Genomic DNA, 26,597 nt, shown 5'->3' with positions numbered 1-26,597 from the left:
GAAACCAGAGAAGGACTCTGTGTTCCGCATTCCTTAGTGCTCACAGGTGTGAGTTCTCTAATATTGCTGCTCTATTTTGGTGTCAGAGGTGCACTTCGCATCTTGTTGATTTCCTATAGAGGTTTGTGTTCATCATCTTAACTGGATAATATTCCTGTTTTATTAATATCCAAATGTTTCTGTAAATATTGGTTTGGTCCCAGGAGACCGCTGCAATTAAAGCCATAGGCACTTTGTCACAGGAAAGCAACGCGGTTCTGAAGGCTAATTTCATTTCCAACAAGTCGGTGCGGCCTGACTTCAGGGACCGCCAGCAGAGTGGTGAGTTCCTTGGGGCTGCTGGCAGAGGGAAGACTCCTGGCTGGGGAGTCCAGAATAGGAGGTCATGCCTTATGTGAGAAGGGGGCCTGGGCCTGGTCCCCCTTCCTCAGGCAGCCCTGGTCTCGGCCCTGGGGATCTCAAGATGGAGGGTGTGTAGACTTTCAGAACAGCCTCTGTTTAGCCAGGGAGGGTGGCCTTAAGCACAGGACTCCGGAGTTTAGTGGGGGTGGCGGTGGGTGGGGTGGTCACCACTATCTGGGCAATGAGGGACAGTCTCCTGTACTCAGGGGTGATTGAGGATGTGTAGGATTTCAGATTTCCTATTCAAATCATCACGAACTTTGTGGCTTAAAATAGCACATCTACTATCTTATGGTACTAGAGCTCAGAAGTTGAAAATCGCTCTCTCTCAGCCAAAATCAAGGTGTCAGCAGCACTGGTTCCTCCTGGCAACTCTGGGAGAATCTGTTTCCTTGCCTTTTCCAGCTTCTGGAAACCTTCTTTCTTTGGCTCTCAGCCCCATCCTTCATCTTCAAAGCCAGCAGGTGGACTCATTGGACAACCGACAGCAGGGAGCTGTCGGAAGGGCTGATGTATCTGGGCAGAGCTCAGGTCACAGGTCCCCTCAACCCTGTGCCTGAGTAATGGGAGGACAGGAACTGTCCCAGGGGACACTATCTGCCCTCAGATCCCATGAGTCCCCACAAGGGGTGCCCACAGAGACCACAGACCCGTCCCCAGGCCTGGTCCTCACATCAGCAGGCTGTGTCTTCAGGCAGAGGCATGCAGCCCAGCCCCTGGGCATTTGTCACAGCCCTGCATGATCATCTCAAGATGTAGCATAAACCCTCCCGGGCTCAGGATATCTACACAGTAGACTAGATGGACACTGTTCATTTACTCATTCTCTCATTCGTCTCACAGCTTTGAGCACCAACTGCATGCAGAGTATGGTGCTGGACCCTGGAAACAAAACAAAGCACCACCCCTCCCTACTTTGCAGCACTGCCGTGTTAGTTGGGGAAGGGATGTGACAGCCTTGGTGCTTGTGGTCAGCTCTGCAAACCAGCACAAAGTCAGTGATCTGAACTCCTGAGCCCTCCATCTAGGCTCATGAGGCTGGTGGCCCCCACAGAGACCCCCATGTCTCATAACACTGCTGCCCATGGTCTGCTGCCTGCTTTCCTGCTCTTGGTAACTCTGGGGAAGTGAGAAAAACCATATTTGGGGGGAACAGATAAGTGGCCATTGAATAAAGGGAAACCAGGTTTCCTTTAGGAAACCTCAGCCTGTGATGTGAGAGTGTAAACAGAATGAGAAACCTGGGCTTAATCATGGGAGTGTGGTTTGAACCAGCGAGTCACCAGATCTCAGGAGGCCCCAGGGTGTTAGTTTCCTGGGGCTTCTGTAATGAGTCACCACAAACTGAACGGCTGAAAGCAGGAGACATTCATTCTCTTATAGTCCTGGAGGCCAGAGTTCTGAAATCAAGGGATCAGTGAGGCCATGCTCTCCCTGAAGGCTCTGGGAGAGAATTCTTGCTTACCTCTTCCAGCTTCTGGTAGGCCCAGGCGCTCCTCAGCTTGTAGTTGCATCGCTCCTGTCCCTCCCTTTGTCTTTACATCACCTTCTCCCTTATGCCTCTGCCCAAGTCTCCCTCTGCCTTTCTCATATAAGGACACTTATCATTGGAGTTAAGGCCCATCCAGGTAATCCAGGATGATCCTGGAATTAATTACATCTACAGAGACCCTTTTTCTAAGTAAGGTCACTTGCATAGGTTCTGATGATTAGGATAGGACACACCTTTTGGACCATCACCATCCAACCCACTGGCTCTGCAGTGTGAACGTGCAAATGTCATGTGTGTATCATGCTAGTATCACATATGTGCAGTAGATCCCATACATGTTCACTTATGTACTTGCCCTTTTTAACAAGTTTCAGTTATACTTAACTTCAGCTATAGGTTATTAAGAGCTAATAGAAATCTGAAAATTAGATGGCTCCATTTTTCAAAAGGAACAGTTTCTTCAGTAAGTGTTCATCAGTTTTAGAAAGGTAGAAATACAATCACATGGATAACTTCTCTGGGACTGTAAGTACATGCCTCAAATCTTTGAAAAACTTCAGAGCTGCAGAGGGCTGCTTTAGCAACTGTAAAATTCAAAAAGGCAAAGAGTTGGGGGATGGCGCAGGTAAGGTTTTGAAACTTACTCTCCTAGAACCACAAACATCGGGTGAAAGAAACATCCCCTCTTCAGCATCCTGACGAGCTTCTACTTGCACACCTCTGATGACAGGGCGCTCACTATATACCAAAGTTGCCTATTCCACCGTTCGAAAGTTCATTTGGCTTTAATACAAAATCTGCTTTCCTGACTCATCCATTGGGCCCATCTCCAACACAGGGGTGCCCTCCATCCCACGTGACAGTCCTTCAGTGTTTGAAGTCGCCCATCACTTCCTGCCTTAGTTTACTCTTCTCCAGGCTAATCTTTTAATTAGCTTAAATTAATGGTGATTCTTGGGGAGCTCCAGCCCCAGTAAAAGTGACCTGAATATTCAAAGATTTGAGTGTTTCAAATGCCTATTTATCCTAATTAGCATCTTAACTACAGCAGTGCCCTCTGCCTCTAACTAGCCACATTTTCGCATGTTCCATATTTTAATGGATTTTACTTGAATGAACTGTTTAATCAAGTGAAGACACATTTCATGAATGAATAGAAGTAAATCTATAATTACACACTTTAGTCAGGTAAGAGGAGTGACATTTCGGCACAATCTAGGGCTATATATAGCGAGTGTATTTGAATGACAAAGTAGGTTACCTCAGCTTCCATAGGAGATCTGGGAATTCGCTTTGCTCTCAAGTTCATTTCGTAACCTAATTAGAATTTTCAAAGAGTTGTAAAGTGCAAGTGGTGCAGACCTGGCTCTCCCCATCTTTAGCTGGATCTCTGCCTTTCTGGATGATTCCACAGCTGGTGCAGTGGCCTCCTTAGGGAAGGTGTCTGGGGGAGCTGCTGACCCACAGTGTCCTAGGGTCTTGAGAGTCCCCGAGGCCTCACCTCCACTTGGTGCTTCACTTTCCGTCAGAGCCCTCCTGGCCTGGGACGTGTGGCACGAATGTGAGAAACTGCAGCTGTAACAGTCCTTTGCTGCTCTCTTCCTGTCTCTCTCTCTCTCATCCCCTTCTCCCTGCTTTCCTTCTCACCATCCTGCCTTCTGACGTGGTCAGATCTGCTGGTGCTGCTGGGGGCCAGGAGTAGAAAGATCGGATGATTAAAGAAGAGACGTAATTATTGATTGGGGCAGGAGAGAGGCCCAGGTGTAAAGGAAGATGGTGCCTAGGTGCTAGGTAGCAGTCCAGAAAAGTATGGAGCCCACAGGCTAGGGAGTGACTGGACAGGAGATGGAATGAAATGAAACAGGAGCCCTGAGTGAAAACCTGAGGTGTAAGAAGGCCCCTCGCCACGCCAGCCTCCTGGCCTCAGGCTCCGTACATTGCCTTGCTGGAGGAAGAGGGGTTCCAGGGCTGCAGTGGGGGCTGTCTAGAGGAAGGGAGTTTGTGGGCCCTACCTGTGTGCAGCAGAAGGTTGCAGGCAGACAGGAACCTCCAGGGCGTGCAAATGTTGTCCCAGGACCCTGAAGCCGGGACAACAGCTTGACCCACAAGGCAGTTATTTAGGGTGCAGCACACAATGCCATTATTTCATAAGCCCAGTCTCTAGGTGATTTCCAGAGAGGGAGAATCACCTGGGCAGCTGGGTGTGTTAGCGGAGAGGTGCTGCCTCGGAGCAGGGAGGAGGCCTGCAGGTGGACTGGACTGTGGCCTGCTCAGACGCAGTGATGAGCCTCCCTCACAGAACAGGGTGGGCCCATTTATGCCTCAAACGGGTCACATGGACTCAGCCACACTAAGCCAAGAAATTCTCCCGAACAGCCTGTTCACCTCTAACTCTCCTGGTTCCGTTAGCTTTTCCCCTTCTCCTCTGATCCCCTTCTCCTCCTCCAGCCTGCCCTCGCAGCACCAGCTGTGTGTCCCCAGTACCAAGCCTGTGGATAGAGGCTGTGTGCGTGGTTGGAGGAGAGAGGCCATTGTGATGGCTTCATCGGAGTGACAGGTCCCTGTCACCCCTTCTCCCACGGTCCGTGAACCAGCTTGGGTGGAAGCTGTGGATCGACCCCCTGGACTCGAGGTTCAGACAGCTGATCTGACCTGATGGTGTGTTCTGCCGCTGGCCTGAGCAAGACGGTGCTCCCAGCTCTGAGCTTTCCCCTAAAGCCACTGACTCTGCCTGGCTCTTGACTTCTTTCAAGATGTTGGATTTCCTTAGGCTTGAAATATGAGTTGAAGTGTTAAAATTCTTGGATTTGGATCTGTGATTCCCAAGGCTGTACTGGAATCCCTGAGGAGTCGTTGATATCACCCTTTGTGACCTTTATACTTCCAACCCCTCTGCCACCATGTCCATGGTCTTTCTTAGAAGATTCTTGGTCCCTGTTGTAGCCACACCTCTCTCCTATGAACCTGAGCCACTTTGTCATGATCCCTGACAAATGCAATTAGGACTGAGCCCAGCACTCCAGGTGTACTCTGAGGTGGGCAGACTAGACAGTGACTGTCCCCTCCATCATTCTAGATGTGATGTCTTTTTAAATGTGGATCCCAGTCCTACTCACCCATTTGGCAACTGCCTGACTCACATCAACACATGCTGGTCTCCTAATCAAGGGGACAATATCCGAGCCATAGAAGGCATTTTTTTTCATATTCATTTTAAAGTTATCCTGCCTCATTTAGGACAGTGGTCCTCACACTTGAACATATGTCGGAATCACCTGGAGGGCCGATTAAAACCCAGATTGCTGGACCCCACCCCAGAGTGTCTGACCCATTGCGTCTCAGGTGGGCCCGAGAATTTGCCTGTCTAACAGGTTCTCCCAGGTGATGCTGGCGTTACTAGTCCAGGGCTGCACTTTAAGAACCACTGCTTTAGGGACAGGCTTTCTGCTATGACTTTGTATCCACAGTCCATACCAGTTCTTAAGGGGAAAAATATCAACAGCTGTTGCCTCTAAGCCTATTTTTTATCATTTATTCCTAGAGTTCTGACCCCCTGGTTCTCCCTAATGCCAAGTGAGTTGGGTTGCTTCCAGATTTGCTCCAGTGGCCAGGGCCAGGACTCATTGCTCCAGAAGCAGGGAGAGTTCTTCCCTTAGGTAATCTCAGCCCTGTGAGCTGGTCCTGAGGACCCAGGCTTTGAGGACTCCCAACCCTTCCTAGTCCCCCTTGTAGCAGCACTCGGGGCCCAACTCACCTCATCCCATTGGCAGCCTGACCCTCCCTTCCAGGTGATGGGCAGCCTTCTTCTCCATCCCCTCCCAGCCCATCAGCACCCATCTCGCTCCCTTCCTCCCAGGATGGCCAGGGCCCTTAGCAAATAAGACTCCTGATGGCTGCCTCCTAAGGCCCCAAATGCAGATGAGGGCCCAGGTGGACTCTGGCTGTACTTGAGCATGTGTGTATGTGTGAATATATTTATTTTATTGAGAATTAAGTGTTACTCCTTTCCAGGAAGAACATATTTCTGCTTTTATAGTGGAGGTGAATAAAAAATAGGATTCACTTTGCTGAAATGCAGTTTATAGCAAGCTGATAAAAGACATTGGCCCCGTAAAACAAGAGATACTTGCAGTACCAGAATGGGGAAAAAAAAAGAAAGGTGTTTTTTCTAACTTAGTAATCTTTGATCAGTGCATTGAATGATCCTTCCATCTACATGTGAGAGTATGAGTTTATTTCCTTGTGAGGTAGATCAATTGCATTATTTCTTTACCATGCTTTGGTTATTTTAAAATACCATTTATTACTAGTTTTTTGCATTTGTTTTCCCTAAAAATGTCCATTAGAGTAAATACTCCCACTGAGCAGACTACTTGGTGCTGAAATTATGGTCAGTGAGTGGCTGACGGCACCAACCATCTGTTCTGACCTGTTCTGGCTCATAAGCCTCAGGAGCTGTCCACATCTGGCAGGATCCAAAAGAGCCAGCTTGAGGCCATTCAGAGAGCACTGGCTGGGGAGTCACACCTCAGCTTCTTCATTTGTGAAATTAGGGGCGAAATGAGATGACCTCTAGGGTGTTTCGGCTTGGTTTGTTTTGAGTTCTGAGCGCCTATAAAATATTTTTTTCTGCCATAATTATATACAGCTCTCATGCCCACACTTATTTACAGATAGATATGCCAAGCCACTGACAGCCTTGATGCTGGGTCTTATACCTGGAAATGATCATTCCAGCTTTTAGGCAGCATAAAGAACTTTAGAATTTACAAAGCCATTTCCCATCCTCAGTGTTTTTGCTGGGCCCTGTAAGTTACATGCTGTATAACTCCCATTTTGTAGGTGAAAAGACAGATTCAAAAGAGCTTGAGAAGTTTCCTTCAGTTTGGGTGGCGAGGACATGAAGAGCCAGGGCTCAACTGTGCATGCCTTAGTAGTATGTGCACTGGCTGCTTTGCCTTCTGGCAGGGCTGAGTTTGCACATTTTAATATTGCATATCAATGATTGTTGGTCCACAGCACCCCCATGACACAGAAACCTAATAATGGAACCCCACCTGCCTCCAAAAAGGATTTGACGCAGCAGAAGTAAACCATAATGGCAAAGTCAACTCTTTTTTCAACCAACTAGTTCCCAATCTTCCGTCAAAATAGAGGTAAAAACTAAAGATGGACGAGGTTCGCCCTGATTGAGACAGTTACATTCGTCTTACAAACGTATGCATCACAAAGTATTTCGAGCATTCAGCAGAGCGCAGAACACTAAACACCCATGGTCTTGCTACCCGGAGTTAGTGTGTTCACGTTTTCCTCTATTGGCATCATATTTCTTTAAAAAAAAAATGAAATACAGCAGTTCCCACCGCAACCCTTTTTGTTCCCCTTCTGTGTGGGGGTCAGGGCCAAATTATTCAAAACATTTTGATATATACATTGGGAGGATCTATCAATTGTTGAAACAGGAAGTACTTTTTTATCATGGTAAAATGTACATAACATCAAATTTACCATTTTAACCACTGTAAAATTTACAGTGCAGGGACGTTAAGTACCTTCATATTGTTGTGCAAGAAGCACCAGCAGTTATCCCCAAAACTTTTCATTACCCCAGACAGAAACTCTGTACCCACAACTCCATTGTCCCGTCCCCCAGCTCTAGGAACCACTATTCTCCTTTATGTTTCTATGCACTTGACTACTTTAAGTACCTCACCTAAGTGGAATCATACTTTTGTCCTTTTGCATCTGGCTTATTTCACTTAGCATAATGTCTTCATTCATATTGTAGCATGTGTCAAAATTTCATTCCTTTTTAGGCTGAATAATATTCCATTGTATGTATAAACCTCAGTTTGTTTATCTGCTCATCTGTTGATGGACATTGCTTCCAAAAGATGGTTGCTTCCACCTTTCGGCATAATACTACTATGCACACAAGTGTCCAAATACCTCTTTGAGTCCCTGTTTTCACTTCTTTGGGGTATATACCCAGAAGTAGAATTGCTGGATCATATTACCATATGATGAGAAATTTTCAGAGTGCACAAGGTTCCAGTTTCCAGTTTATCCACATTCCCATCAACACTTGCAGGGTTTTGGTTTTTGATAATAGCTATCTTAATAAGTATAGACAAGAAGTGCTTTCAAAGCTCATCTTCAGTTAAAGAGGAAGAGACTAAAATGCTAAGAGGGAAAAGGTCCTTCAGAGAGGCTGAGGTCACAAGCAAGTCAGTGACATAGCAAGACCTGGAATCTGGGTCCCCAAACTCCCACCCGGTTATTTCTACCAAAACACAGTCTAGTTTCCATGGCTTTCTGTCCAAGTGTGTACAGTCATAGACGTGGACCGCATACAGATTTCAGATTTATTTGTTTTGATCCTAACTTTATTTTTTTTTAATTTGAAAATAGTGTCAACATTTTAAAATGTGTTCATGCTGAGATGCTCAGAGCTGAGATGCTCTGTGTGACTGTAACCCGCCAGGCTCCTCTGTCCATGGGATTCTCCAGGCAAGAATACTGGAATGGCTTGTATTTCCTTCCCTAGGGTATCTTCCTGTTACTACTAGTGCCTCCTGGGAAGCCCTTTAAGATGTGAGGGATCCTACTTTATTTTAAAAATCTAGGAACTTCCCTGTAGTCCAATGGTTAAGACTCCATGCTCCCATTGCAGGGGGCACGGATTCAATCCCTTGTTGGGGAACTAAGATCCTGCATGCTGCGCGGTGTGGCCAAAAAATAAATAAAAATATAGATTTCTTATTTCTCCCTTCCAAATCAGAAAGTCTGGTGATTCTGGACCAACATTCTGGCATAGCATGTTTGGAGTTGAGCGGCAAGTGCTGTCTTTAGGTGAAGCATTAGTTTGCCACGCTGTCGCCAGGCCCCACCACTCCCTAGTGTCCTTCCACACAGACTGCTTCACACACTGGCTAGTTCGTATGACACTGGAGCTTGCAGCTCTCTGCTTTAAGCACGTAGGTGTTAGTCATTCTGTGTGTCAGCAGATGCATCGATATGTTTAACATTACAGGCTGGTCCCGCACCCCCCACCCTCTCCTCTGTTTTTGCTTTGTCTTACTGAATATCTCAGCTATTTCCTCATCCTAGAAATGAAGTCATATTGCAAATAAATAATGAAAAATATAAACAGGGAAGTATTTTAATAGTCTAATTTGGAGACAGTGTGATGTATTTGCCTAATCTGATTTGGAGATGATATGAAACACCAGCATGAAAGTCCAGCGACTTGGATGCTTGTCTTAATTCTTCCAGGAAATTCCTGTCTGGCATCCTTCTGCTTGTGTGTCCTCAGGGGAGGGGAATCTCCAAGGTCCCAGGGGACAATCTAGTTTTTAATGAAGATAAAACCTACTCCTTTTTCATATCGATGGAGAAAATCACCTCACCCATTTGAGCCGCTTCCCAGACCCCTGTGAAGTGGCCCTTCCTATGACTGCCGGCACACCCACCCTCTGCTCTCTCTTTGCTGGCAGGTGAGAAACGACCTGACCGGGGTTCTGTATGGTGAGGACATCGAGATTTCAGACACCGAGAGCTTCTCCAATGATCCCTGCACCAGTGTCAAAAAGCTTAAGGTACGTGCAGCGGGCCAGGGCCTGGAGGCCAGACTGATGGCATGCTCATGGGGTTCCCCCAAATCCCTGACTTTGAAAGAGTCTTGAATTCAGGCTGTTTCATTTTGTCCTTGGCATTTGAGATGTGAGGAAAAGCTCCCAGGAGCTGGCTGTCCCTTGCTTGTTGTCCAGCACTGGCCAGAGGCCTGCTTGCCAGATGCATGGCCATGTGGAATTGCTGGGTGATTTCGTATCTCTCAGCGGAGCCTGAGAGGCAAGCAGGGCACAACAGACATCACTGGCATCCACTCAAGGACAGGCTAGTGGGAATGCTAAAGACTCAGACCTGGCCCCTGTCTTCAGGGAGCTTCCTTCCTGTTGTGAAGAGGCTCACAGTCAGAACCTCTCTTGCCCAAACCCACAGCAAGGAAGTATTGTGGTTGGAACTGAAAGCTCAGGCTCCTGACTCCTTCCAGTGACGCTCACTCCAGGAACAGAAGGGTCAACTAGATGTTTGCAGTTGTAAGTAGCCCCCAGCTGTCATCTGCAATTCATTTCCGAAACTCTCTCAAACGCCATGTTTGTGCCAGACCCTCTCCTGGGTTCACAGCCAGCATCAGGCTTGCCTATGTCCTCAGGTGTCTGAAGGCAGATACCTCCCAGGGAAACCAGGGACAGAGGGGCTGGGGAACAAAGGGAGAAAGTGACTCATCCCACCCAGGAGAGGATTCAGACATGGCTGCAGAGAAGGGACAGCCATGGAGGATGGAAAGGGTGGAGACCCGCAGGGTAAAAATCAGAGGCAGGGCGGCCATGCTCTGTACTTGGGATCAGCAGGAATTCCAGGAAGCTGGAGTATCGGGATGGGGACACAGAAAAGATGCCAAGGCTGGAAATAGAGTTTGGAGTCAGTTTCCATGAGCCTTGAATGTTGAGCTAAGAAGTTTGGTCTTTTGTGCCAGGCAGTGGGGAGCTTCTGGGGGTTGTATGTAGGTACATAGTTAACGCTGTCACCCTACTCTTCCATTCCCCATGCCCACACTGAAAGTAGCCTGGGGCCTCAGATGCCAACTGCTGACATGTCCCTTCTCTCTTGGCGAGATCCCAGATTATACTGATCAGAGCAGGTGGCCGTTTAGAGCTTATGAAGCCCTCAGTTCACACATGGGGAGACTGAGACACAGAGATGGGGACAAGGGAGCAGAGCACCAGTTGTTTGTCACCTGCCCAGGAGCAGACACCACATGCGCACGTGATATTTTAGCCCCGGAAGCTCTGCCGATGAGGAAACGGTAGTAAGGAAGGGCCTGCTGGTAGCCCGGGTGTGTGCCCAGCTCTTTCCCCACAGGCTGTGTGATCTGAGGGTGCTCAGGTTGTGTGGGGCCCAGAGCGTCCAGAGGGGAGGAGTGCCTGCTCTGCAGGGACCACCTGGGGTGACTGGGCCCCTGGTGCTGCGCTGACATTCTCCTGCCACATGCAGTGTCTCCCCAGGGTGGGCCCTGGAAATAGCTTCCTGCACCGGGGTGGCCCGGCGGAATTCTGTGGGCTTTCAAGTTTAAAGAGTCTTTGTGTGAGGAGCAGACGCACTCGTTGAACGTCTGCAAGAAACTGGGGCTAGAACTTGGTGCTCTGCTCACCAGCCAGCCAACGCCACCAGAAGCAAGAGTGATCTGAATGCTGATGGAAATAGCAACCGGCCTTTCCAGAGCCCTGAGCAAGGGCTAGAGCTCTTGGCTTCACCTGCCCATTCAGCCCTCCCCAGAGCCCTGGGACAGAGGGGATTTTTGTATCCTCATTTCACAAATAGGGAACTTGAGGCTCAACAAGGTTAAGGACCTCATCCCTAGTCACCCAGCTGGAAAGTGGTGCGTTGGAATTCAAACTCGGATCTGGGCAACACCATGGCCCAGCTCCCCCACCGCCCCGCACAGCTGTGGTTCTGAGAGAGGGTTCCAGCATCACATAAGCCCGGGAGACAGAGCCAAGGACAGCACGCTCAGTCTCTTGGCAAAGGCTCCCCTCAACATGGAGAGCTCTTCCCTCACCACCTGCGTAGCTACTTCTCAAACCTTCCTCTAGTCTTTTCTCAGTTGTCCCCCTTTCCCAGAGGCTTTATTTAAAATTTAAATCCTGGCCCCTCACACTCCCACTCCCCCTTTCTGTTAATTTCCCCCATTTCACTGATGGATATCTGTATCAGTTTCCTGGGGCTGCCATAACAAAGCACCATAAACTAGGTGGCTTAAAACAACAGAAGTTTATTCTCTCATATCTTAAGGACAGAAGACCAGGGTCAAGATGTTGGCAAGCCCATGCTCTATAGCAGGCTCAGGGACTCTTCCGTACCTTTCTCTAAGCTTCTAGTGTCAACTGGCAGTCCTTGGGATTCCTGGACTTGCAGCTATGTAACTCCTTTGCCTAAACTGACATTTCCCCTCTTTCCCTTCACATATTTTTCTTCTTAGGAAACTGGTCTTGGAGGATTAAGAGCCTGCCCTGCTCCATGATCACCCTACCTTAACTGATTTCATCTATTAATACAATGAGGCTGTTTTCAAATGAGGTCACGTTCTGAGGTATCAGGGGTTAAGACTTCAACATATCTTTGGGAGATGCAGATCACCCCACAGCAATATCTGACCTCCTGTTCATTTTTCCCAGTTGTTTTGCCGTCTGTCTCTCCCCACTAGGATGATAGCTCTAGGAAGCAGCAGTTTCTGTATGTCTGGATCACTGTTTTATTCCCCACCACCTGGAACCAAGCCTAATTTGCTCGACAAATTTGCTGAGTGGGCATAAACCAAATACAAATCTGGACAGACAAAGCCAACAGAACACAAGGATAAAACACTCAGAGAAAAGTAACTTCTGGAGAGCTCAGAGAAGAAGCAAATATCTGGTGGGATAAGATAGAGAAGGAAGTACAGCGGACAAGGAAGAAAACTAAATAGTGACTGCTGCTGCTAAGTCGCTTCAGTCGTGTCTGACTCTGTGTGACCCCATAGACGGCAGCCCACCAGGCTCCTCCGTCCATGGGCCTTTCCAGGCAAGAATACTGGAGTGGAGTGCCATTGCCTTCTCTGAAATAGTGACTAGCAGAATTAAAATCTGCTTTGGAGGTAGTAGAGAGCAGAGTTAATGCCACGAAAAATAAAAATCAATAATATGCAGGACAAACTTGAAATGCTTTCCCAAAATTTAGAGGAAATGGTCAAAGAGATCAATCTAATGAGAGGAAAGATAAGTTATGGACACTGGAGAAGAGAGATGCTGAGGGAAAGCTGGGACAAATGAAACAGAACCAAAATCTAAAACAAAATAGGCACCCGAGTATCAATAAGTTCAGCTACCACCCAGATCGTCCATTCTCCATGGAAAGGAACCGGGGGTCCTTGGAGAAATGGCTGACCTGGGATTGGGACAGGAAACATACCAAATGATCCTGGAGCGTCCTGTAGTGCCGTAAAGTTGAGGACGTGCTCAAACCACGTCAACAACACACACTGAGTTGGAGGGGGAGTGGTGTCAGAATTGTTCACCAGCCAAATGAAGTAGCCGCTGAAAGAGCTCCCAATGGCCAGAACTGAAACATTTGAGCAATACAGTAAAAGTAGTATTGGATTATAACCCAAAGTATAAAACAAAAGCCCATGACTGAGTAGGTAAATGGGAGAGAATATACAAATCTTCTGTGCCAAAGAATTCCAAATAATATGTGTAGATATTTCAGGCCCAAGGAAATGGAGCAGAAGTACCCACTTGTTAAGTGTCTTCCTTCCAAAGAGCACAGGATGAAAAGGGGGAAAAGAAGAGTAACTTTAGAGTGGAAGAACCTGACCAGTGCTACCTTGGCCAAGTGACCAAGGTCAGCATTTACATGGTAAGTCCTGTTGATAGTATATACCTTTGATATGATCCCCCAAACCTATAAACCCAGTCTAACTGAGAAGTGAATTCTGGTTGAAGGCCATCCTGCAAAATACCTGACCAGTACTCCTCAAAACTTTTTCGGTCTTCAAAACTAAGGAATGCTTAAGCCAAAATGAGCCTACAAAGACATGACAACAATATATAATGTGATATCCTGAATGGGATCCAGGAGGAGAAAAAGGACACTAGAGAAGAAAAAAAACAACAACTAAGAGTATCTGAATAAAGTATGAGCTTTAGTTAATTATGAATGGATATTGATTTATTAATTGTAACAAATGTACTATATTAAAGTAAGATGTTAATAATAGGGGAAACTGGGTGAGAGACATATAGAAATTCTCTATACTTTCTTTGTGATTTTTCCATAAATCTAAAACTATTCTCAAGATATTTATTTCAAAAAATAAGCAACGAACTTAAGAGAACTCCTAGATGGGACCATACAAAATTGCCACTATTGAACCATTTTATAACTACAAAGTCAACAGTTTCGTAAGGAAATACATAGACTGTATGTGCAGACTAGCTGGCCTTTCTACATTCACCAATTCTACATTCACCAACTCTACAGAACTGGTGAAAAGAGAGTCATACCCAGACACATTTTGTCAAAAGTTTTGAAATACAAACACAAAAGGGAAAATCTACAAGTACCTAGGCCAGAAAAAAAAAAAAAGAATTGCCCACAAAGGTGCAAAACCAGTCTACCTCGACTCCCCTGCAGCATTCAATCCCAGAAACGACGGAGCAGCTAGGAGACATTTTCCCACATGTGAGGTTCACATGATGTACTACTAGCCAGGTGCCCTTGAAGTTAACCCTTGAAGTCCTATGTCAGCCTGCCTTGAACAACAGCTAACTTTATAGCTGAGGTCATGACAGAAGCAGGTGAGCAGCGATCATGGAAACTGTAGAAAGAACTAAGTAGTTGTTATAAAAGTACATGCAGATGCAGAAGTTAATTTTGAAAGCAAACATGAATATACATATAATGCAAATAAATACTGTAATAACAGTAGTTGAGATATAAAAACCCAAATTCCATTAACAGAGGCCAAAATGTGAGTAAAAAAAAAGTCCTGATCTTAATTAGAAGTGGGGCTCAAAAGAGACTATTTTGCTTATGATTTTCATAATTAGAAAAATATAAGTTTAAAGGGCTTTGAATAACTTAATAGCAAATATGTTAATACTATAACATAAGCAGAACCCAAAGCTCTTGAAACACAGAAGATAAAAGCAAAGAAAATCTAGTCCACATATCAAAAAACAAAGCAAACATGAAAACCAGAAAACATAAACTAATACTGAGAATCAAATATAATCATTCTAACCAGAAATTCAAATAGGTCAAACTCCCTATGAAGAGGCAAAGACTTTCAGGTTGTGTTTTAAAGAACTAGCTATCGTTATAGTTATATTTACAACACAGTGACACAGAAAGGTCAAAGGTAAAACGTCAAGCAAATGTATATCAAGCAAACCAAACTGAAGCAAGGATCCGGTGTTCACATTAGAATACAGAGTATTCAAGGTACAGGCATTGACCAGGATTAAGTGGTTTTCTATAGATAAAGGTACAGTTCACCCTGAGAATAGCATACTCATGGACCAGTATTGCTCTAAAGTACATCTCACTGAAATATATAAAGAATGGCCTGTTAAAATACCAAGAAGAAGTGACACAAACACGGTAGTATTGGGAGCCACAACATTTTTCTCTCAATCTTGGACAGATCAGCCATTCAAAAATAAGCAAGAACGTAGAGGAACTGAATAATGGGATTAATCAGGCTGATTTAGCAGATATATATCAAAGTTTGTCTAAAAGAAAGTCAGGAAATAAAACCATCTCTGTGGGTTGAAGACCCCAGACCTTTAAGCTCACTCTGGATGGACCTGTTTTGATCAGGAATGTTTAATGTAAATGGTCACCAGGCTGGGCTAGGAGGCCACCCCTCACAGGGCCCTGAATATTTCCATGGTGCCCATGCTGAAGCACAGGATGGTGTTGGGGAGAACACCAGGCTCCAGATGTACCCTGTGTTCATTTTGAAGCCACAGAACGCATTCCAGGACATAGTACAGCATAGGGTTCTTCTGTCTTGGTGCAGAAAGAATTCAATCAGAGACAGAGTGACAGGTAAGGGAAGAGTTTTTAGTATAGGGTGCTGTGAGAGACACAGCTGGGCAGGCAAGGGAGTGTGGCACTGAGAACTTACTGGGCTCTGGTTTTATAATCAAAGGGAAAGTGAGGAGGTGGAGAAGGCCACCTTCTTCCTTGTACTTGAGTAGACGTCAAGCTTCCACCATCAGTTCTTACTCCATGTTGGGTAGGGGAGTTTTCTTGTCCCTGCATAGTCGAACTAGGACTGTCGTGGAGCTATGAAAATGAGCAGGAAGGTGGTAAAATATACTAAAATATGGTAAATCATCTCAGGTTTCAGTTTAAGACCATCTTTTCCCTATATTTTTGTTTTTAATGTGTACAGAGGATCATGTCCTAGAAGTCATTAACTTACCTACCTCACTGGGCAGGATGTGGGTCTTATGCCACCACTGATTTGTTGTTTGGGGGCACTTCTCATGATTCTGTTGCATTCGTTGTTAAGCAAGACTGCTCTCTTGATGGATCAGTCACTTACAAGATCTCCCATACTTTTTTCTTTATTTATGATCCTTTAGTGGGATTAACTGTTTAATTGCCTACTTTGTCCCTTTACGTTGTCCCTATCAATTTCAGGAGCAGCCACCAACCCATCATTCAGGATTCAGACTCCAGGGAAATCTCCCTGTTTTATAAATCAGATGACTGGCAACCTTAATTCCATCTGCAACATTAACTCCCCCTTGCCGTGTCATAGCATGTCCCCAGCTTTCAGGGATTTTAACATGGACATCTTTGGGAAGCTATTACAGGAAGGCCACAAAGACAGGTCTTGAGGAGGACTGTTCCCCACTTTGCTCCATGGGAAAGTCCTAGTGGGAATTACTCTCTACCCCACGGGCCAGAAGCCCAGCCTGACTGCCTGAACTTGAGGTTCATACAAGTACCCCAAGGGGACTTGAAGCTACAGAATAAATGTGGTGCATCTTCCCAGCAGGCCAGCTTTTCTCAGAGACATGGGAAGAAAAGCATTATTTTTATCTTCAGATGAACATAGATATGTTATCAGAATGCTAAATATACATGAATTTTCAAGATAAAATGATAAACTTTAAAGAAGTACCATGCTTCACCAGGGCTGCTAGGGCTGTTCCCTCTTTCACTCCCATCCTTAAGAGAATATGGCTTCTGATTCTCTGCTTTTGGGGAAGGAAAAATAGTCTAAGAAAAACTAATTTTAGCTAAATGAAAGAGAATACTCATTCTGGGTGTGGAATCAGTCTGTCAGAGCCAGGGGGAACTTTGGAAAGCATCTAGGCAAACCCTCTCAGGCTTACCCCAAGGTCTCGAGACCAAAGTGAGGGGGCAGGAGCAGGCCTGGGCTTCTGACCCTTTCACCAGTGTGCCCACTGTCGCAGGCCAGGCCGCCTCCCAGCCCACATCACGGCTGGCCTCTAATAGCTCAGCCATCTTGTGCTCATTGCACGGCACCCCTTTCTACAACATTGAAGATGGTATCTTTTGATTTTTCAGCTACCTAGTGGGTAGAGTAAGCTGTAGAAAGCCAGGAAGCTATTAAACATGGGCTTAGACAGATGCTCAGGTGTCAGGAGACATCAGATAACTCACAGGTCAGTGTCAGGATCAACCGTCACCTTCTAGCAGAAACCACACACTGCTATCACAGGGAAGCAAGATGGGTGGCTTACTGCTTTCCTGCTCTTTTACATGCACATCAGCTATTTTAATGTCTCAGGATTGCATTTGCCCCTCAAGTCCTTCCACTTCAAAATCCAGGGTACTTTTGTCATTGCAGCAGACTGGGTGTGGAGCCCCAGCAGCCCAGGCCCTGGGGGGTTGGCCTTCTCAGCTCAGGAGGGAATATATAGGAATTAGTGGTCAAATGCTTGGGCTCTGGGGCCAAACTCACCGTGGGTCGAGGCCAAAGCCACCACTTCTTATCCCTGTGACCTGATGTCTTAGGTTGAACTCCCTAAAAACAGAGTCTGAGACCTTTGTGAAAGAGATTTATCAAGAGTGTGCTCAGGAGAAGGGGAAAGAAGTGGGGTAGGGCAAGAGGGGAGCTAGGTCAGAATGTATGGCTGGTGACTGGTTTAACCCAGCCCTGCTGGCTCTCTGGCACACAATCTGCACCACAGAGCTGGTCCCACCTTTCAACAAGGGGGCTGGAGTTTCCTACCGTGTGAGTCAGTCACTGGCTGCTACGGAGGGTGAGGTGCAACATGACCTTCCAGGGCCTGGAAGCTCCCCTTGGCTGAGGGAAGTTCTCCAGGAAAGGGAGAGACCTGGTGGCAGCCCACCCTCACTGCAACTGGGTTGGTGCTCCAGCCCCGAGGAGAGGGTGCCATAGGACCTCCAGCATATGCTGTGCCTAGGCTGTGCACTTAAGGCTCTGGGGCTCAGTTTGCACATGAGACTGTCCAGCGTGGGCATAATAATAGCACCTACCTCCTAAGGCAATAGCTAGAAAGAGTTCAGGAGCTGTCATTTGTGAGGGTTATACACTAGTCCTTTGAATTGAGTCATGCTTCTTAAGTGTTATTTTTGTGTGAGATTTTAGCTCCCTTTAAGGGCCCCAGAGACAAAGGGCTTCTTTCTAGACAACAGATGAGAGGAGCCAAGAAAAAGGAAAGGAAATCCACCCAAGGATTGGACTGAGTACGCCTTCTGGGGCCTCCCACCCAATGGCTGCTCCCTTCCACATGTGCACTCGCCTGTGAGTGTGGCCTATTGAGGGTGTAAACATAGGTCTCCACTACCATCCATGACCGTAGATCTAGCCCTCTAAGAAGAAGCTGTCATTTGTCTGATCTCAGGACATCTATGTTCACGCCAGACAGCCCCCTGCAGGGCCAAGCAAAAGTCCATGGTGGAGACTTCTGAGACCCTGCCCTCTGCCACCTCCAGGGTCTCTAATGTCACAGCACTGTTGTGCATGCTCATCCTCAGACATGGTCATGGCTGTCCTCCCCTACCCTCTGGCAATCCTTCAACTGCCCCCGAAGCCCTTTCACCTATAGAGAAGAGTGCCTTTATACCCCTGGCAGGGAGATGGGTGGGCATGGCCAGAAGCGGGTCCTCTGCCAGCAAAGCTCTTTCCTTTCTTGGGATTTTAAGGAAACCATACAAGTTATACAACATTGAAAAGTGTGATTCTGGAACTTTTGTGATAGTGTGGGTGTGTTAAAATTTTTAAGACTCCCCCAATCCAAAATCTTTCCCTTCACCCCTGAATCTTCCCCTTCACCCCTGAGTCTTCCAACAAACTGCTACTCCAGAAAGAACAACCAGGTATATCTGCAGTTTTTACACTCTCAGGAGAACTCCTCTGCCCTGGGAGTACACATATCCCATTTTGAGAACACCTTCAACTCTTTATGCTTCTCAAGGCACCCCTCCCAAGTATCACTCTAGTCACATTTCCCATTGTCCTCGCCCAACCCTTGATCCAGGCTCCACCTGCACCAATTGCTGGCTTGTCCTCTTTTCCCCTAGATTTTGCAGCACCTTGCCCTTTACGCACCATCTAGAATCAGAGTGGGTGTGAATATCTTCCTGCATCAAGTGCAACCTAGCCCTGGATAGGCTCTTTCTCCAGGGCCCTCTAATGGTCAGGAGGCCCCAAGGTGAGAGTGCTGGCTTTGGGGTGCTGTGCTGGATTTGGGAAAGCCTTTTGCATCTCTAGGAAGAAGTTAAGTAGATCCGTGATCCCTTGGGTCCCAGGAGAGAACTTCACAGAGGAGAAAGTGGCCCAAGCCTGGTGGGACAGGGATGGTTTCTCCAAGTAGGAGCTCATGAGCAGGAAGGGAGAGCAGCAGCCCTCCAGGCAGAATGGGTTGGGTGGGAGGGAATGTCATTCTGGATGCGTGAACTTATATAAAGAAAGAGAGGATGAGTGAGAAAGTGGATGAATGAGTGAGTGAATGAATGGATGAATGTATGGCAGACATTGTAAGAGAACTTAAGGTGGTTCATTCTCTGGGATGTGGAGGTATAGCAAGAAATGTGATTATTGAAAAGAGCAGGAGTGAGTTGGTAAAGAATCTGAGATGTTCTAAGGAGCTCAGAGTTTGATCTGTCAAGGTCTAATCCATGGAAAGACTTTACACAATCAGATTTGAATTTTGGAATGATTCCCTTGTCTGCTCTGTGGAGACTGGATGGATGGGGCAGAACTAAAGGCAGAGAGATCCAGCTGGGAGGCTGTAGTGGTTCACCAAGTAGAGAGTGATGGTGGCTCAACCCAGAGCAATGGGGCTGGAGAGACCAGAGTGATTCAGGAGCTAGTGAGCAGAGAGAACCAACAGGCCCTGGTTATGGCTAGGATGAGGAGAGGAGAGAACCTCAGGTGGCTCCCAAGTTTCTGATCTTAGGGAGTGGGAGGTTGGCAATACCATTCTAGAGATAGGCAGTACAGGAGGAGGAAAGAGGCATTTTGGGAATAATGGTGAGTTCACTTGGGACACGTTGAGCTTCAGGTGCCTGGGAGAATCCACGTGGAGGTATCCAAGGGACAGCTAGAGAAAAGGTGGCTCAGGAGAGAGATTTGGGAGTCCACAGCTTTCAGAGGGGAGTTGTGGCTGGGGTCATGAATGAGGTTGCCCAGGGAGAGGGATGAGGGGGAGAACTGTATGGAACACCAGCATTAGGGGTGAGCAGAAGGATGAGGGGCTGATTGAGAATCTGAGCAGGAATGACCAGGAGGCAGGAGGGAGCATCATGGAAGCCAGCAACAGGGGGCAGAAGAGGGTTCATTAATCATGAATCCTACAACCACCAGGTCAGCTAAGGAGTGTTATGCCTGTTTCAGACATGAGAAAATCGAGGCTGCAGGAGATTAAAACCCAGGGTCATGTACCTGGTAGGTGCTGGAGCTGGGATGTCAGCCAAGGTCTCTCTGACTCCCAAATCCAATAAGCTGTTTCTACTGTACCATGTTTAGCAACACAGAGCTTGGCACAAAGTAGATGCTTCATAAATGTTTGTTGGATGGATATGGATAGGTGAATAGAGTTAGCAGCAAGAGACTCTATAAAAAATTTAACAAATAAGCAGAAAGACCCTGAAGTGTCCCAGGAGCAAGGCCACAGAACGGAAGCAGCTTAGAACTTTTTATAGCATTGCAGACGTGGTGATGACAAAGGCTTGCCTTCCTTCGACTGGGCTCTGTTAAAGATCTTTTAAAGTCCTTTCAGAGCAAGTTTTTTTTTTTTTTTTTCGTCTTTCCATTCTTGCTTGCAAACGAAGGATGATTTTAGAATCCAAGCCTTTTTTATTTTGCTAAAGTACATGATGAGTAAAATGGCCTCCCAGTCAGCACTTTCCAATTTTGAAAGATGCTAAAAACTGATCTTTAAAGGGATGTTTCTCTTCTTTATGCATCAAAGAGCCTTGCGGCCTGCTGGGAAGGACGGGATAAATGTCAGGAAGGTAGCGTCACCTGCAGGGCTGAGTCTTGGTGCAGAGGGTAGGACTGCAATTGGGAGCAAGCGTGTGGGCTGAGGCCTGGCTGTCTCCAGGAGGCTGCCTGTATATCCTCCTTCTGCCTGTTCTCCATGGGGCAGGGCCCAGCCTGGATCCCGTCCCCTAGAAAGCAACCAAGAACCCCTTACCCTGACCCAGGAGAGAACTTCAGGAAGACACTCAGTAAATCTTTGTTGAATGAATAAATGAGTCAAAGGACCTATGGTGAGGCTTCCCAGGTGGCACTAGCAGGAAAGAACCCACCTGCCAACGCAGGAGACATTAGAAATGCAGATTCGATCCCTAGATCGAGAAGATCCCCTAGAAAATGAAATGGCAATTCACTCCAGTATTCTTGCCTGGAGAATCCCATGGACAGAGGAACCTGGTGGGCTGTACAGTCAATGGGGTCGAAAAGAATCGGACACGACTGAAGCGACTTAGCATGCAGCACAGGACCTATGATACAGTATATACCTATTAACCCCATTGAGGTAATAAGATAATAACTATTTATAGAACGTTTGAATATAGATTTTCCTTTGAAATAAAAAGAGAAGCATGGGTTGGGAGAAGGTTATAAAAAACTTATTCTAGCTGGGGGTTTCCTCTTTGTCAGGAACTATGGTAAGCACTTTATAAGGATAATTTCATTTAGCTGTCTAAGTAAGCACTGTAAGTAAGTTATTCCCATCTTGCAGATGAGGAAATTGAGGCCAAGTTGGGGAAAAGAGCCACTTGATGCCACCCAAGTGGAGCTGAGATTTGAACAAAGCTCAGAACTCGAAGAGACTCTTAAATGCCTTAATTGGGAAGCTCTGTGGACTCCTGGAAGGTGGAAAAGCCTAGCATACTGAGAGGTGGGGTGTTGACTGGGAACTTGTTTCTGCTGCCAACTACCCTGGGGACCTTGGAAGTTCCTTTCTCTCGTCTGGCCTCAGTTTCCCTAAGTGTAGAGTGAGGTTGGAAAGCAGGCGCTGTGTCAGTGTCCCCCAGTGTTTGCCTGCTCTTGCTGGAGGACAGCAGGGAAGCTGAGGCCCTTCCGAGCCATTCGCTTCGACCTGTAGCCTGTGACCTCCTGGGCTGTGCCGATCACGTGCTCACCTCCATATCCGTGTCTTCTGTCCACAGGGCAATGACGTGCGGATCATCCTCGGCCAGTTTGACCAGAATATGGCAGCAAAAGTGTTCTGTTGTGTAAGTAACACTTTGGTTGTGTCCTTTGTGTCTTTGGGGAGGTTCATGAAGCTTCTTCTTGAATTCATTCTTACTGCCTGATCCTTAAATAGCATCATAGTGTTATGGAAAGATGCGGGGTCTGGCTGCTCGCTGCTCAAAAGCCAATAAACAGACCAGGTTGGTGGAAGGGAAAGTTTGCTTTATTTCAGATGGTGGCAACTCGGCAGGAGGGTGGATGTCTGTCCAAAGGCCAGCTCCCCACCACTGACAGTCAGTGGGGAAGCTCTTTTATAGACAGATGGAGGGGGCTACATTCAGAAACAGCATAGTCAGCTCTGACAGTCATCATCAAATTGGTCATCAGAGGTCTGACCTGTGTTATCTTGGTTGATTGGGTACAATTAATCTTCAGTTCCAAGGTCTGTTTGTTTCCATTTCTTTGAGGCCATTTCTTAGAATTATGTCGTGGATACAGTCTGGTCATCCTGTGGTTAACTTCTCCACCTGGGGTTACAGTATCTATAAGACAACTCACAGGATATGGCTCAGAGTATTATCTATAGCCCTTGAGAAGACACTAAAGGTCCTTGACTGTGCTTCATAAGTACATTATTATTATATGGTCTTCTTTGACTGTTTTCCTTTGATTCTGCTTGGTCTCATTTCTCTAATTAAACTTATTCTTTGACCAAAGTTTTCCACAGACAAAAGGCAGGCGGGGGACATGGAGTGGGCAAGGACCATAGGGTCCTGATCCATTTCAACAGGAGCAGAGCCTGGCGTGTTGGAAGCAGAGGTGTTATTCTCACTGCTCTTTTCGGGGAGCTAAAACCCCTGGGCTCAGAACAGTTCAGTTGTGGAGAAACCAGGAACCTCAGTTTACTAATCCACTAACCTACTGTCTGGAGAAGGCAATGGCACCCCACTCCGGTACTCTTGCCTGGAAAATCCCATGGATGGAGGAGCCTGGTGGGCTGCAGTCCATGGGGTCGTTAGGAGTCAGACACGACTGACCGACTTCCCTTTCACTATTCACTTTCATGCTTTGGAGAAGGAAATGGCAACCCACTCCAGTGTTCTTGCCTGGAGAATCCCAGGGATGGGGAGCCTGGTGAGCTGCCGTCTCTGGGGTCGCACAGAGTCGGACACGACTGAAGCGACTTAGCAGCAGCAGCAGCAGCAACCCACTGTCTAACCATTGCCTTTGTGCTGCCAGCTAGTTCTAAGTCTCCTCAACCCAGCCGTGTTTAATGGAGCAGCGCTGTGTGCACCACACAGGGGGAGACACAGGATTCCAAGGTGGGACGGGGGCGCCTCAAACCCCTTCCTGCCCTGTAAGCCGGGCTCAGAGTGTCAGGCTTAGCACAAACCATCAACCTTTCAGTATTTACCACCAAATCCTTTTCATTGTCTGGTGTGTGATAGATGACAAAGTACATTTTTCAACCTTTTATCATTTAAGCTTTTCAGTAACCAAGTGAAGCTACTATTGTTACCCTTGTTTTATAGATGAGGAACTAGAGGTCCAGAGAGGTGGAGGGGCTTGTCCGAGGGTAGAGCCAAGACTCCATCCCCGTTCACCTGATTCCCAATCAGATCCTCTTTTCTCCACACGATAGTCTAACCTGAGCACATGTAAGAGTTCTAACACGGGAACTATGTCTTTTTATTTTGATGCCCTGGCTCCCCCTCCTGCACCCTAGGGTCAAGAGAGAAGTCAACAGAGTGAGAGCCTAGTCACATGAGTCATTGTCAACCCAATAAGTTCCTCCTCTTAGAATGAGGTTATTCTAGGTCTCGTCTCTAGTGATGGGCCACAGGCCTCTGTTTTCTTTGACCTTTTTTCAGTAACTTGGATGTGATTATAAAAATATGCTTATAGGAATTTTAGAAGTTATGAACTATGTTGGAAGATAGATCCAGGGTGCAAAGAACCTTACCAAGCTGGAATGTTTGGTTAAATCTAGGAAGGCTAAATCTAACTCAGGAGACCCGGGTTCGATCCCTGGTTCGGGAAGATCCCCTGGAGGAGGAAATGGCAATCCACTCCAGTATTCTTGCCTGGAGAATCCCATGGACAGAAGAAGCTGGTGGGCTACAGTCCATCGGGTCACAAAGAGTTGGACGCGACTGTGCGACTAACATACAATAGAAGGTTATATTAGAACAAACTGGGCTGCCTGTGTCTGAGGTGGTAGAGGCACAGCTGAGGAGTACTGTGCATGTAGAGCAAAAGATACTTGGAGTATCAGGTGACCTCAAGGTTACCGTGAGTAACCAGTGTGAGCACAGCCCGCAGGAAGCCAAGGTGGCCATCTGGCTACACACCCACACCAGGGTGGGTGGTCTCTCAGCCGTCTGCTGTAGAGGCCCCACCCAGGGTGTCCTGCTCAGCTCCTGGTGCCCTGTTTTAGAAGAGATGAAGGAACTGAGAAGAGGCCAGGCGTGAGGAGAGAGCAGTGGCTGGAAAACACAGTCATACAAGGATGTTTCCTTGTGAAGGCTCAGGAGCAAAGTGGGAACCGCCCGATCTCTCAAAATAGAAGGGAGGAGGCAGAAGCTACTGGCTGCCGTTTCAGGGACGTCTCTTGAGTTTAGCACTTAGCGCTCAAAAGTCAGTCTGCTTGGGCTTGGACCACTGGTCTGCAGCTTAGTAACTGAATATGAGCTTGTTGACACTTTCTGAATCTCAGTTTTCTCATCTGTAACATGGGGATAATAATAACACCTGTCTCATAGGGTTGTTGCAGAGATTAAATGAGCAAAAACACTTTGCATAATGCCTGACATACAGTGAACTCTCCACAGATGTCAGCAATATTTTTTTGTTTATGTAGGTTTCTGAGGATGGAATGAACCACCGTTGGGCTGGCAAGGTTACTAACTGGTAAACTTTACAAGATTGTGTTAAGCATCCTATGTCTCAGTTAAGGATTACAAGGAGTTTTTCATATGAAAATCTAAGGAGGAGCAAGAGAAAAATTGAAAAAACAGAGCAAATTGATTTAATACATTTTACTTCAAACTCATAATACCTCACATGTTACCATCTAAGGTCCAGAAATGGCCCATTTGAAAAAGGAAAATAATGCTCCAAATTAGAAGACATAAATATTTAGAGAAGAAGATGAATTTTATCCCCACATATCCCCAAAGCCTTGTAAACAACTGGCACACAGTAAGTGATTATTGATCCAATAGGAAAAATAAATCAATAAAAATGACCCAGGAAGACGTCACACTGGGCCCTGGCCATCTCCTGTTTGTACAAAATGTAGACAGACCTCCTGTTCTGATTTGAGCCAAACCCTAAGCCAAGGTGTGGCTGTGATTTCCCTCCGTGCTGGGATTATTTTCCGAGTGGCATTTCCAGCAGTGTGGTTTCCATTTCGGAACAGACGGCGTGGCTGTCTCCCTCTTGAACAAAAGCCCCAGGCTGCTTGCCTTCCACAGCACGGGACATCGTCTTACCTTCTCATCCCCACTTTCCTCTTCCTCTTAGACGCTGGGCATTTTGAAGGGGCCTTTCTCTTAAAGTCTTTGCTGGCAGCTTCATTCATTGAGTTTCAGAAGTTTTGTGTTTGGCATTTATTCCGTGTGTCAGATCCTCAGATGGACCTCCCGGTCAGGATTTTCCATCTTACATGCTTACGAAGGAGCTCTTCTGGCAGGCATGGAAGATTCCAAGGAGAGTCTGCTCAGTGTCTTCACACTGGATCAAGACTCTGGCGTATGGTGGAGGGAGAGGCTGCTTAGAGCAGAGATGCAGGGCCTTGCTGCCTGTGTCAGGGTCAGGGTCCAGGCGCAACCGGATGGAGACAGCCGTGTCTTTGCCATCCAAATGCCACATGCAGTGCAAACTTTGCAGCATGTTGCTGTGTGTTCTTGAGATTGGACCTGCCACCAATGAGAGGGCAGAGTCCAGCAAATGCAAAGCCTCTTTATAGCCCTCTGGCAAAATGTTCACTTTGGCTCCAGCAAAGGATGAGCGTGACCTGTCACTTCTCTCTGCTTGGTGGTCTGTTCTAAATTCTCGAGCATTCTGACCTGGGTTCTGGTTTTAGTTCTGCCAGCTGTGTGACCTCAGACAGGCCACTGTGGAACTCCAGTCCCCAGCTGCCTCACTCCTAAAGTGGAAGCGATGACCTCTGTCTTATGTGCCTCAGTGGATGGTTGAGAGGCTTAAACAAGGTCACCAGAGGATGACCATCATCCCAACTGTGAACTGCGTTACTGATGTGAGGATTTATTGCTATTGTGGTTGTGAAATGCCTGTAAAAGGGAAATATCCTTCTTGCATGGGGAGGTGAGAAGGCAAAAGGAAACTTAATAAAAAGAGGAAATTGGATTTTAAAATTACCTCATGGCCACCTGTCTGCAGCTAATGGGAACAGAGTGGTTCATGGGACTGAAGAACATGGGC

General features: G+C 46.8%; 1 protein-coding gene across 1 annotated transcript in view; it reads left to right on the top strand.

The window, feature by feature from the left end:
* Window positions 1–26,597, top strand: part of GABBR2 (gamma-aminobutyric acid type B receptor subunit 2) — a 369,209-nt gene that overhangs the window by 177,067 nt on the left and 165,545 nt on the right. Inside the window, exons 4-5 of the mRNA XM_070794811.1 lie at window positions 9,391–9,492; window positions 22,127–22,192. Coding sequence (XP_070650912.1) covers window positions 9,391–9,492; window positions 22,127–22,192 — 168 coding nt within the window. The remainder of the gene's footprint in view (window positions 1–9,390; window positions 9,493–22,126; window positions 22,193–26,597) is intronic.

Source organism: Bos indicus, chromosome 8 (assembly GCF_029378745.1).
Source record: "Bos indicus isolate NIAB-ARS_2022 breed Sahiwal x Tharparkar chromosome 8, NIAB-ARS_B.indTharparkar_mat_pri_1.0, whole genome shotgun sequence".
Taxonomy (NCBI): Eukaryota; Metazoa; Chordata; class Mammalia; order Artiodactyla; family Bovidae; genus Bos; species Bos indicus.
This window is presented reverse-complemented; position numbering and strand designations above follow the sequence as displayed.